This window comes from Gavialis gangeticus, unplaced genomic scaffold, assembly GCF_001723915.1.
Source record: "Gavialis gangeticus isolate Ggan-Ray unplaced genomic scaffold, GavGan_comp1, whole genome shotgun sequence".
Lineage (NCBI taxonomy): Eukaryota > Metazoa > Chordata > Crocodylia > Gavialidae > Gavialis > Gavialis gangeticus.
The window spans coordinates 145,435,386-145,447,063 of NW_017729025.1; the positions used below are offsets into that span (position 1 = coordinate 145,435,386).

The following is an 11,678-nucleotide window of genomic DNA, read 5'->3' on the forward strand; positions in this document are numbered from 1 at the left end:
GGAGGGGGCTACAGGGTGGTGGTGGGGCTACGGCCCCTCCAAAATTTGCCATAGCCCCCCAGCCCTGCCCTCCGCTCCCAGTATCGTCACGTTCTGCCCTGAGAGCAGCCTGCCAAGCCCCTGTCAGGAAGAGCCCTACGCAGCCCTGGCCCCAGCCTACCCTGCACAGATCTGGGAGCACCCCCCCGCCCTCCCGGGATGTGCGCAGCAGTGGGAGCTGCCCCTCCTCCCTTTGTGCCCTCCGGACAAGCTGTGGCTCTGTCCTGTGTCCTGCTTTGCCTCCCCCTGTCCCAACTGGGCAGCACCTGCCCCAACTCCAATCCTGCTCCCTCCCTTACCTCAGGAACCTTGATCTGCACCCCCAGTCCCTTTCCTTCCACCACACCAGACTTACCAGCTGCATGCAGCTCTCTAAGCTGCTGGGTTATGCTCCTCACTGCCTAAGTTCTACTCTGTGGCTGCGTGCATGTATGAGGCATTTATCATTATCGGCCACATCAAGCTGATTTCTGATGCAGTTAATTTTCTTTATATTGACACTGAACCAATATTGGACCGATGTATCAGAGTACCTCTACCTACAAACTAAAATTCAGATGATACTTGGTATAAGTAACTTCCACTGAAAGATGTACAGTATGTGAGTTCCTGCTTATGGCTATTAGAATCTGCTACATCATAGTTGGTATACTTCAGCTATTACTGCAGGCATCCATTGGTTTTAATCAGTTACTTGGAAACTTTTATCCAAGAGAATTTAACAGTATTTTAGTTTTCTAAACTTTTTTTAATGTTAACTTGCAGGTGGATACAAGCATACAGATGGCAGATAACAGGTAAGTTGGACTGCTTTTATTCTGTATCTGCTTTAAATTAATATTGCCCCTTGCTGGAAGTTTCCAGATGTTACTTTCTTAGGTAAAGATAACCTTGCTAAACCTGGATAAGCAAAAAAATAGCATAATGTATGACATTTTGGGGTTTCCCAGGTTAGAACAAATGATTCATAGAATGAAGTATATTGAAAAACTATCTTAGTTTATCTTTAGTTATGGGAATGCCCATTTTAAAGATGGTCAACAGAGTAGTTCAAGTAGTAGTGCTAGCACTTTTCAGCTTGTTGGTAAAATACCTTGCTGTCGAGGTTATTTGTTTTGGGGCTTTTAAATAAAAAACAAAACAAAAAAAACTGCCACGCTGGTTGAAATTAGGGCGTTCCTTTCCAGTTAGAGGAAAGTACTGACTGAAGGTTAGACTTTCACTCATTTCTTTAGAAACTCTTTTTAATGATCAATGCAAATCTGGTTCTGTGTGGGTTTGGCAACCAGAATGACTCCTTCGTCTAGGTACCAATAAATCTGTTAATAAATGATTAAGGAATAACAAAGGATTGCAAAGCTGATGCTCTAATTTTACATTTTATATTTCATGTAAATACCCATGTTTGTGGTGGTAAGGCATGGTGCAATATAAGCATCAGAACACACTGCCATGAGAAATTTGCATCTAGTTGATGATAGAAGAAAGTTGGTTGTGTTTTTTTTTTTTAAGTTGTAGTTGTACTTGCTTCTCTCTCGTTTGAACTTGGAGTGAGTTTAGAGAGTAATTTCAGCAATTTTCAAATTCTGCTGCATAAACTACAGGTTGCCTAGGAATTATTTGCTGACCATTCAAATGGTGTGGCCTTGTTATTGTATCCATTAGCTAAATTTTATTAAAGCCTGCTAAAATACCTCTCTTGTCTTGTATCATTTACTCTGTAAACAGTTGCTGTAGTTGTCAAAGGGTGCTAGTAAGCCACAGCATGGATAGGTGTGAAGGTGGTCTGCAAAATTTTCCTCTAATAAGAAAATGTGTGAAAAATAGAAGAACCCTTAATAGAGAACAGTCTGTATTGTGCAAATCAACAGCTTTTGTTTATTTTGGCCTACCCTCTGTGTTCTTGAGACCCTACTTTGCTGGGGAATTTGAAGGACTTTTACAACCAGCGTACCACCCAGAGCGAGAGTTGTTGGGATTTGGGGTTTTTTTTTAAGGTTATCTTTTTATAAGGATAAACCCTGACTTCAATTTTGAATAATTTAAAATACATTTTCAAAATAATCCCAAAACTAATATAGGCATTGGTACATGCCTGTCTCGAACTCTAGATATCTGAGGGGTGCTATTGCTGTTATAATTCACTATCCTAGAGATATTTTTGGTTAATCCGTTTATCCGTATTGTTGTGCAAAAAGTCTTGTTTTACAAGGGCAAAAGTGGTCTGTGGATTTCAGCTGAACTGCTCCTGGTCTTCATTTTCTTGTAACCTCCTATTTTCTTGGCTCAGGTAGACTTTGTTTCACCAATTCTGTAACAGTTTGAGGTCCTGTGCTCTTTAAATAAGAGCTGTCATGTCCTGTTTTTTTCCAAATTTGCCATTTTCCTTGGCTTTTATAGAAGGAAGCCATATCATGGTCTCAGAGATCACTGATCTTTGTAACTGAAAAGATGGAGGCACCTTGTGACAGACTTTCACTGGGGGTGAAGTACTACTGGTTTTCCAAAGCTCTTGGATTCTTTACGGATGTGGAGAATGTGGTCTGTCTATCTTGCTTGAAGTTTTGTTTTTGAAGAAACCAGCACAAAAATAGATCTCTAATCATGGTGGTTTGTAGTCCACAATACTTGTAGTGGAATTTAATTTATTGCTGTGAGAACCTGCAATTCCCCCTTTTCTCTAACTTAATAAACGTGCAAGATGAAAGGAAATGGCTTCCATGCTGCAAGAGAGGTAATTGCATCAGAGTAGTGTTCTGATGGGACTAGTTAGAGTACTGATTAGAGACCATCTGTCAAAGCGCTGTAGCTGAGGAAAGGAGCACTTTCCTTGGATTACCCAGCTGCTCACCCCATGGGTAGGTTTGGTGGGATTCACCTAGGTTGGGTTGGGGGAGCCATGGCTATGCCACCTGCACACTGCTGCTTTGGCAGCAGCTCGGGGGGGATGCTGCAGGAGCTGGGACCATGCGTGTAAGGCTGTACTGGAAGTTGGGGGTATGGCTTTTGGAAGCTGGGAGCCTGGTATCACCAGTTGGTCACTCTGTCTGGGTCCCAGCTCAGCAGAGGGTGCCAAACTCCCAGTGCACCCAGCCTGGCCCCTGCAGGATCAGGGCTGGATGTGCGAGTGGTGCCGCTGGGACCCAGCCACTGCTCCCATGCTGCTGGGAGGGGTTGGAGGCCATGGTTGTCAGGGGGTCAGGCTACCCTGCCACCAGTGCCCACCAGACAGGGCTCACCCCCTAAGGGGCCACAGGGAGCTGTTTCCCACCCTGGGCTGGGTGGCTGCTGCCTCTCCCCATGTTCCCAGAGCTCCAGAGTGCTACTGTCCTCTTCTGGTCTCTAGTTACATTTGTCATGCCTGGCGGTTTAAACCTGCACTAATAATTGTGTGTGGGGGGGAGTTCTAAATTTTACTAAATTTCCTGCCCCCCACACCCTTAATCATGCTTAATCCTGAAAATGTGAATAGATAAAAACTGAAAGAAATGCTTAAAAATAAACATGTCTTTTAGCCGCTGAAATTATTAAAACAATGCCATAAAAATAGGAGTTAGTAAGTCAGAGAGAAATGGCCCAAAAAAGAAAAACTGGGGACCTCAAATATCCGTTTTTTTGAAATGGGAATATAAAAAGCAGCTTGGACTAGGAATTGCATCTGAATACATTCATTACTGATACAAATTGGTGTGGAAATGGCAGCTGACAAACTGTGGAATAATAGTATCTATCTCTTTTTGCCCTCCAGTCACAGACTCTGTATTTGTGATGCAGGAAAAGAAAATGAGCCTTGGGCATGTACATGTCCCAGGTACCTGCATCTGCTTCTCCAGGGGAGACTGGCTACAACTCAGTGTTTGTTCAGTACATGTAAAAATTTCTGTCTCCAAAATTAGGTGCTGACTATATAGCTCCCTTGGTTACTCCGTGTAGAAATCAAGCTAGTTCTTTTCACTCAGTCATCTAAAGACACTGATGACCAAAAAAAAATCCTGTAGTGCAGTGATTCTCAACCATGGTCATGCATCACTCTGGGATTCCTTGAGATCCTTTTGTGGGTGCCATGCAGTGTTAGCACTGTTAGATATGCAAGCGTGTTTCATGAAATAAACCTAGAGATGTCCAACAGGAATCCATCGAGTTAAATATATTATGCCCTGCTGTGGTCTTTAAGTTCTTTTGCAACAAAAAAATTGCTCTATTTTTCTGTAGACAAAAATGAGTGAAAACTAATCTGGCAATTTATAAGGGGTGCCTTGAATCTAAAAAGGCTGAGAACCACTGCTTAAGTGGGATCTGCCTGCTTAAATGTTTGTTTATTTCATATCCTACTTTATAGTGTCATTGTTTCATAAGTAACGTCAGATATTTTCATGATTTTTGTCTGGCTGTAGTGACAGCTTTATATCAAAGTCATGATTCTTTCTAGTGTATGAATCTGACTCTCACTTTTTTTAGTAAAACAGAAGATGCTGCCTCAGATTCTGTGGAAGCTGCTAAAAATACAAGCGACAAAAAAGGTAAAGTGTAAAAAGTAACTATGCGGAATTCTGCTGAGGGTGGTAAGCATTCTGTGTCTTGTGCTGAAACTTATAAATATTTTTTAGTTTAATATTAATATCTGAAATTGCATACGTATACTTCCTGGGCTGAGGGACATTTGCCAGTTGAACTTGCGTCAGGTTCTTTTATTTGCTCATGGCACTCTCGCAAATAAGTTCTGGTTCAACACTTTTTCATTTTTAGTGTGGTCAGCAGCAAAGGCTTTAGAGTTGAGAGGAAAGCAGCTAATTCAGTTTTGTTTAATTGTGAAAATAATTAGAGAACATTATTAAATGGTCAATTTTTTTGTGTATCTGTTTTTTTTAAAGTTGAGATTTTAAGCATGCATGAAGTGCCTTTGCCAGATAATATCTTTTGGTGAAGTTGCAAAGGGCCTCTGGCTGAATATAAATTTCAGCTATATAAATTTCAGATTAAAGTAGTCTGTGTCATATGTCAACGCAAGGGGCTGTGTTCTGGTTGCATAGACAACCTGAATTCTCACATTGCCAAACTTGGCTGCTTGACTTTTGTGATCTTAATGTTCTTTTTGACGTACTGTATTTACTCAAATCCAAGATTATTTTGAATTTAAGATGACCCTGCCCAATTTTTTATATACAATTAAAAAATTTTATATATGAAAACATTTTCCATATATAGAATTTTTGAATTAGTGGAAGCTTGTCTTTAAATTGCTTCCCCTCCTTCCCTCACTGCTATGGCAGGGAAAGCAGCAGTGGTGGGGGGCAGGCCAGACCCTTCTCTTGTCCCTTGCTGCCTGTCTCTGTCTCTCACACTGTGATCCCTCCCATTACCTTCTGCTTCAGCTCTGTTCCTGATTGGGGCACTCAGCATCAGTAGTGACCATGCTTAGCCCAGCCAGAGAGAAGTGGTTGGCAGTTCCTGGCTAGGCCAGGTCAGGGCTTGAGGGACAGGAACTGGAGCCGGAGCAGAAAGTAAGGTGGGAGAGGCCAGCTGGGTGGTGGGGGGGCAGGGCTGGCTGTGGGGGCGGGGAAGGCAAAAGGTGAAGTAGCAGGCTGCAATCTCCCCTCCATTCCCCTCATCTGCATATCCGTTCCTTTCCAGCTGAGCCATTCCAGCTTGGAGCAGGCAGTGGCTCAGCTCTAGCTTCAGCCTAGGGTCAAAGCTGAGTTGCTTCCTGCCCCAGGGTGGTACTCGGATACAAGATATGGCACTCTTTCTGTCCTCACAGGCTGATTTTAGGGAGGGGGAGAAGGGGCATTGTGTTGGATTTGAGTAAATAAGATGTATTTTTTTTAAAATAATATAAATACAATGATGCACCCTTAATCATTAATAAATACACCCTTAAGGGTGGAAAAGATTTTTACATGTAGTTTTCTACTAAGATCATCTTGCTATTGGCCGTGCTAGTGATCTTTTCTCCTCCCTCCCTCCCTGCCCAGTTTATGGATGGCTTAAGAGCTGGGGCTAATGTGGCAATTGGGATGCTTTAGTTGCCAGCTGGGACTCCAGGGAGAAATGGTGAATTCATTGATGCCATATTCGAGCTGTGAGCCTTAGTGACAAGGTTTGAACAGGAATCCCAAGTGGAAGATTCACTTGGTATCCTTGTACACTTTTTTTTTTTTCCTTATCCATTCATCTGCTCATTTGTCTTGCTTCTGTGTTTAAAAAATGAGCCAGTACTGCTGCTGCTAACAGTTCAGTAATAAAATGACTAGTTACAATTCAAAAGTTAAACAAAAATGCTTAGTGGCCACGTGTGTATGAGACACTGACTGTGCAGTTGTTACTGCGCAGTCATTTGGTGCTTGGATAAACAAGTACTAAATGACTTGCACAATAACCTGCCTTACTTCATGGTAGTGCCCGATGAATGGCTTTTTTGTGATGCCGACTGTGCAGTAGCCTGAGAACTGCGCGGTAGCATCGCATTAGTTTCTGCCACATGATGCTACAGTGCAGTAGTCTTGAGCTACTGTGCGGTCAGTGTCCTGTGTGGACGTGTGCAGTCAGTACCAAAAATAAAAATCTGTAATAGAGCATCACCTTGCTCCAAATATATTCAGATTTTATTGCATGTCCCTTTGTAGAAAAGCTAGCAGATCAGGTGATGCAAAATCCACAAGTCCTGGCAGCTCTTCAAGAGCGACTTGATAACACATCTCACACTCCTTCAAGCTATATTGAAACGTAAGTACTGAGCATGCTAATAATACAAGAAAAAAATTAGAAGGCTGACTCTTTAGGTGAGATAAAGGGGAAGAGAGATGGCTGAGAAAGGAATATTGCCTCTGTAATGTGCAGTGCAAAGGTTGTTTTTGGATATGATGTCCCAACCAAAAGAATATAGTTGGTTTAATTTAGTATTTGGTTCTTTAACTGCACATGGTTTGATACCTTATCAAACTTAATTGGGTTTCCAATCACTTATCTGACAGTGCAGCTATCCTTCTGCTTCCTTCCCCATCAGGATGTATGCTCTTTCTAGGGCCACGAAGCTGGATAGAGTGAAGGTTTCAACTCCTTTTGAAATTTATTCACCTCTAATATTCTTTTCTTGTTCAGTCTACTTCAGGGTTTGCTTTGAAACCAACTCAGTTGGTTCTAACAAGCTTTGGAAGGCTTGATTTGTATTAGATTTGGGCCTTGGGGTTTTTTTAGTTTGGCGTTCACAATTGGATATCTCTGTTTTGCAGGCTTTTGCTTATTTTACGGAGGAGGATACCAGCTATTTTATATAAACTTCTAACAGTTGAAAGTTAATGATGGCAGTGTGTGTGCGTGCAATTTTGTCTATATATTTCTTTTCACTACAAAATGCACCATTTTCTTTTCCATAGACGAGTTAACTCTTGTTGTATAAACAAAGATATTAATTTCAGCTCTTTTGAAATACAGGGGAGGGAATGGAATGGAAGATAACATCTTTGAGGAAAACATGGGTAGGAAAAGATTCTTTTCAGACATCTAAATGGGTTTTGAAGAAATGTGCATGGCTTCTATTAGCACACCAAACCTCTGTGTGATTAACACCAGGGTAATTCACAGTGAATATCTGATGGTGGTGAAATAGTTAACCTTTTAGACTTAGAATTGTTTGTTTCCAGTTTACCAAAAGCAGTGAAAAGAAGAATTGATGCCTTGAAACAGCTCCAGGTGCAATGTGCCCATATAGAAGCTAAATTCTATGAAGAAGTTCATGATTTAGAGAGAAAATATGCAGCCCTGTACGAGCCTCTCTTTGATAAGGTAGGAAGACTCTAAATCTTTTGCTCACTATTTCTGTCTGTAGTTTTGATTTTAATCTTTATTTTGTACCTTTCCCTCTAATTTTGCCTGTGGCAATGAAGAGTAGTGGAGGCCAACCTTTTTGGCAGATGTGCCACAAATTAGCCTCCCACCCTCTCTGAGTACTGATCTGATCCCTTTTCCCTGCCTGATGTGCTGCTCTGCTCCCTGCTTTCTGCCCTATCTACCACCAGTCTGCCATGTGCCACATAGAGGTTGCCCATGTCATGGTGCCTGTGCTGCAGGTTAGCCACTCTTGGTCTAGAGAATCTAGACTGTTCATCCAAACTCTAGTTTCTCTGTGGCTTTTTTTCTCACAGTCTAAGGCAGGAGTGGGCAAAATACAGCTTTGCCCTTATGCTTCTGGCTGCTGCTGTGAGTGTTGCTGCTGCCAGGCCTGGTCCTGCTGCCTCATCACCCCTGCCCTGCACCCACTGCCAGGGGTGCTGGATGGTGTGGGCACGTGTGGTCTCTTGGCAGACTGGCCCCAGATCCCCGTGGGTACGGTGTGCTCGGCCAGGTAGATGGTAGCACTGTGCGAAACGACTGTTTTGATTTGGTTTTGGATTCAGCTGTTTCAGAGGACACCGCTTTTCATTTTGGATCACTGTTGTTTCATTTTGGCTGAATCTGTTTCAGAGGTTAGGCTCTGCCAAACCTTCTCCATATTGTTTCAAACGGGCTGCAAGGGAAGCTTCACACAGTCCTACTGCCCAGCCCCAGTGGGGAGCAGGATAGGGCTGTGGGTGGCTCGTCCGGGGGAGGGGAAGGGCCTTTCCTCTGTGCAGGCGAGGAGACCCCCATGTGAATCTCTGATTCCTGTCACGCTGGGTCGTGGGGTGGGCAAGCAGTGCAGAGCGGTGAGCAAGCCTGCAGGTCCCTGCCGCTTGACTCGCCTCTGCAGGGGCAGAGATCCGCGATGGGGGTCTCCTCGCTGCTGCTGCCCATCCTGCACTGCTCCGGTGACGTGGGGCTGTGCAGGGTGGGCAGCAGCAACAAGAAGACCCCTGGCGGGGATTTCTGCTCCCTGCAGAGCCCGGTCACACGGCAGGGCAGTGCTGGTCCCTGCTGCGTGACCTGGCTCTGCAGGGAGCAGAGATCTGCACTGGGGGTCTCCTTGCCACCACCACCTGCCCCATGAAGCCCTGGGTCACTGGGGCAGTGTGGGGTGGGCAGTGGCAGCAAGGAGACCCCTGCTGCGGATCTCTGCTCCCTGCGGAGTGGAGTCACACGGCAGGGCAGCGGGGTACAGCTGTTTCCCCGCAAATCCGGCTCCAAAACTGAAATTTCTGAAACATTTTGGACGCCTCGTTTCATTTCGGAGATATTTCTGAGTCTTCCGCTTTTGATTTGGATTCAGTGTTTCAGGTGCTGAAATGGCCTGAAATGAAACGGCTGCTGAAATTCCACACAGCCCTAGTGGATGGGATGAGGCTATGGGTAGGTGGGGAACTGTGTCCAGGAGCCAGGTGGGTGGTCAGGGCAATGACAGCTCAGGGCTGGGGCTGTAGTCTACTCCTTGCCCATACCTTGTGATGGGTGTGGGTTCCACAGTGTAAACAGCTGTAAGGGGGGGAAGGGCTGAGGCCTGGTCAGCACTCTGCCCTCTCCCCCTGCCCTCAACAGCATGCCAAAACTCTGTAAGTGGCCCTCCAGCCCAAATAATTGCCCACCCCTGGTCTAAGGTTACAGACAGGAACAACTACACCATCAAACAAAAATAACTAGCCAGAGTTTTTTATATTGAAAATATCATTTCTGTCAGACAGACATCTATAGAGCTATTGGAGTAATCGGATTTTAACATCAGGAATACATACTGTATTCAGTGGTTCAAACTGATTTCATATTTTACATTTTCACTTCTACAACAATCCTCAGATTTTAAAGGTACGTATTTGTTTTTAAAAATTGAGTGAGTTACATTGCTTCTTTAGTTGGTCACAGAGCAGTTGTTGGAGAGTGGTGTGAAATGCCCCCTTTTTTTCTTTTTCCCTTTTAAAGCACTAAGTACTACAAAACTGGAGGTCATTTTGCCTGTTTATGGGAAGTATTAATGTGATAGTATACTAGCTAATCTTATAACCTTTATTAGGTTATTGAATGGATACAATTATTTGAGCACTAGTCAGTTGGTCAAGTCTTCTGTAGGGTGTGGTACACACACAGGCTAATAAAATACCCTGTTTTAAAAAAGGAAAAATGCAAACAAAAACAAAGGAAACCCCCCAAAAGGCCATATTTCACAACATAGTGAAAAAGGGGCTACATGGATAATCCTTCTAATTCCCAAAAGATTTCTTACTGGTGTGAAAGAAGATAGTGGGCAGAGTTTTTGAACTACATTACATGGTGAAGTTCAGCAACTGGTCAAGTTCCTAGTTGCTGTATTTTAGTGTTTCTAAAAACATTAACATATGACAGTGTTAAGAAATTTAAATTTATTCTTGTTTTATGTTTAAAAAAAAGTAGGAAAAGAGATCCTTTTCCTTTCTGGAAGGTACTAATGTTATAAGGTATAAACTAAACTACATGAAGGAGGCAAACGTTATTAACACAATAATTCCTCTTTTTTATGTATTGACTTTTCTTTAGCTAATCAAATTGCATTTTTTTGCAAAATTTGGGCTTTAAGAATGATAACCAAACTGCATTTAGATCACTGAGCCCCCCTGTTACCCTACCTCAACTGTGCACCCCAGGATTTGGCTCTGGGGGCCAGCACTGCCCTCACATCCCAGATTTTGGCCCTTGGGCCACACACTGCCCTTGCCCAGCCCTGGACACTGATAATTGTCTACAGAAATCTTTTCTTTTTGCTGTAATTCCTTGACCGTCAGGGCTACAATATCGCTCTGATACTATGTAATTGAGAGAGGTGATTATAGACTGACTTATTTTTACTGACTGTATTAAATACTTATGCGTTGGACTTAACAGCCATCAAAGAACTCATCGCTGTGTGCACCATGCTCTGTAAGGAGCAACAGTGCTAATTGAATTAAACATATGTTAATTTGTGGCCTGCTATGAACAATGATCTTGTATTGTTTGAAACTGACTAGTAAAAAAGTCCTGTTTCTAACATTGTCCTATAGATATGTCCAAATAATTGGGTGTATTGTTGGTTGCACTGCTAGAATCTGATCCAGGGAGAACTGTACCACTGAGTTACTCTGGTTGCAGAAAACTGGGATGGTGATCTTGAATCAATTCTGTTTCCTGCTTGTGAAGGGATTAGTCCTGGGGATCTGTGGCTGGGTTTCATCCCTTAGGTTTGTTACAGCTTAGCCTTTATGTTGTTCTGCTGTTGCTAACCTAGACTTAGCAGTTACTCTGGTGCAAAGGTGAACTTTTTATTCCCACTCTGCTCTGCATAAGGGATTTGACTCTCAAACTGCTCTCCTGTTGTAGAAAGGCCTTCTTAGCAAAAGAGTTCTACAGGGACAGGAACAGCAAAACTGTTAGATAGTATTACATATATGTTCAAAGTAAGCAAACCATAAACTTATCAGAAATATCAGGGATAACTGTTGTGGGTTTTTTAGCTGTAATTGTTATTTGCAGTTATCTGAAAGCTTAGAGCTCATTTTCTTTTATTCTTACTTTTAAATGTGTAAATAACTTTAGTTGTGCTCTGTTTTATGAAGCTTACTCTTTAATGCAGGGTTGTCAAACATGGCTCACAGGCTTGATCTTCACTGTGGAGCTGTGACCTGGACCAACCCCCTGTGCTAGCCCTGGGCAGACAAGCTGCATGCAGTGTGAGGGTTGGATCCCATACTGCAGGCAGCACAGTGTGTTGGTCCAGGGTACCA

The 11,678-nt window shown here is 43.1% G+C and overlaps 1 protein-coding gene across 9 annotated transcripts in view; it reads left to right on the forward strand.

The window, feature by feature from the left end:
- Positions 1-11,678, forward strand: part of NAP1L4 (nucleosome assembly protein 1 like 4) — a 60,809-nt gene that overhangs the window by 11,415 nt on the left and 37,716 nt on the right. For 4 of the 9 annotated variants that reach the window (XM_019519713.1, XM_019519712.1, XM_019519717.1 and 1 more), the window contains exons 2-5: positions 805-836; positions 4,498-4,558; positions 6,661-6,762; positions 7,680-7,821. In XM_019519713.1, the coding sequence (XP_019375258.1) occupies positions 805-836; positions 4,498-4,558; positions 6,661-6,762; positions 7,680-7,821 (337 nt within the window). Of the gene's footprint in view, positions 1-804; positions 837-4,497; positions 4,560-6,660; positions 6,763-7,679; positions 7,822-11,678 lie in introns of all 9 variants that reach the window. The other 5 variants (XM_019519715.1, XM_019519720.1, XM_019519721.1 and 2 more) reach the window with 2 other exon arrangements.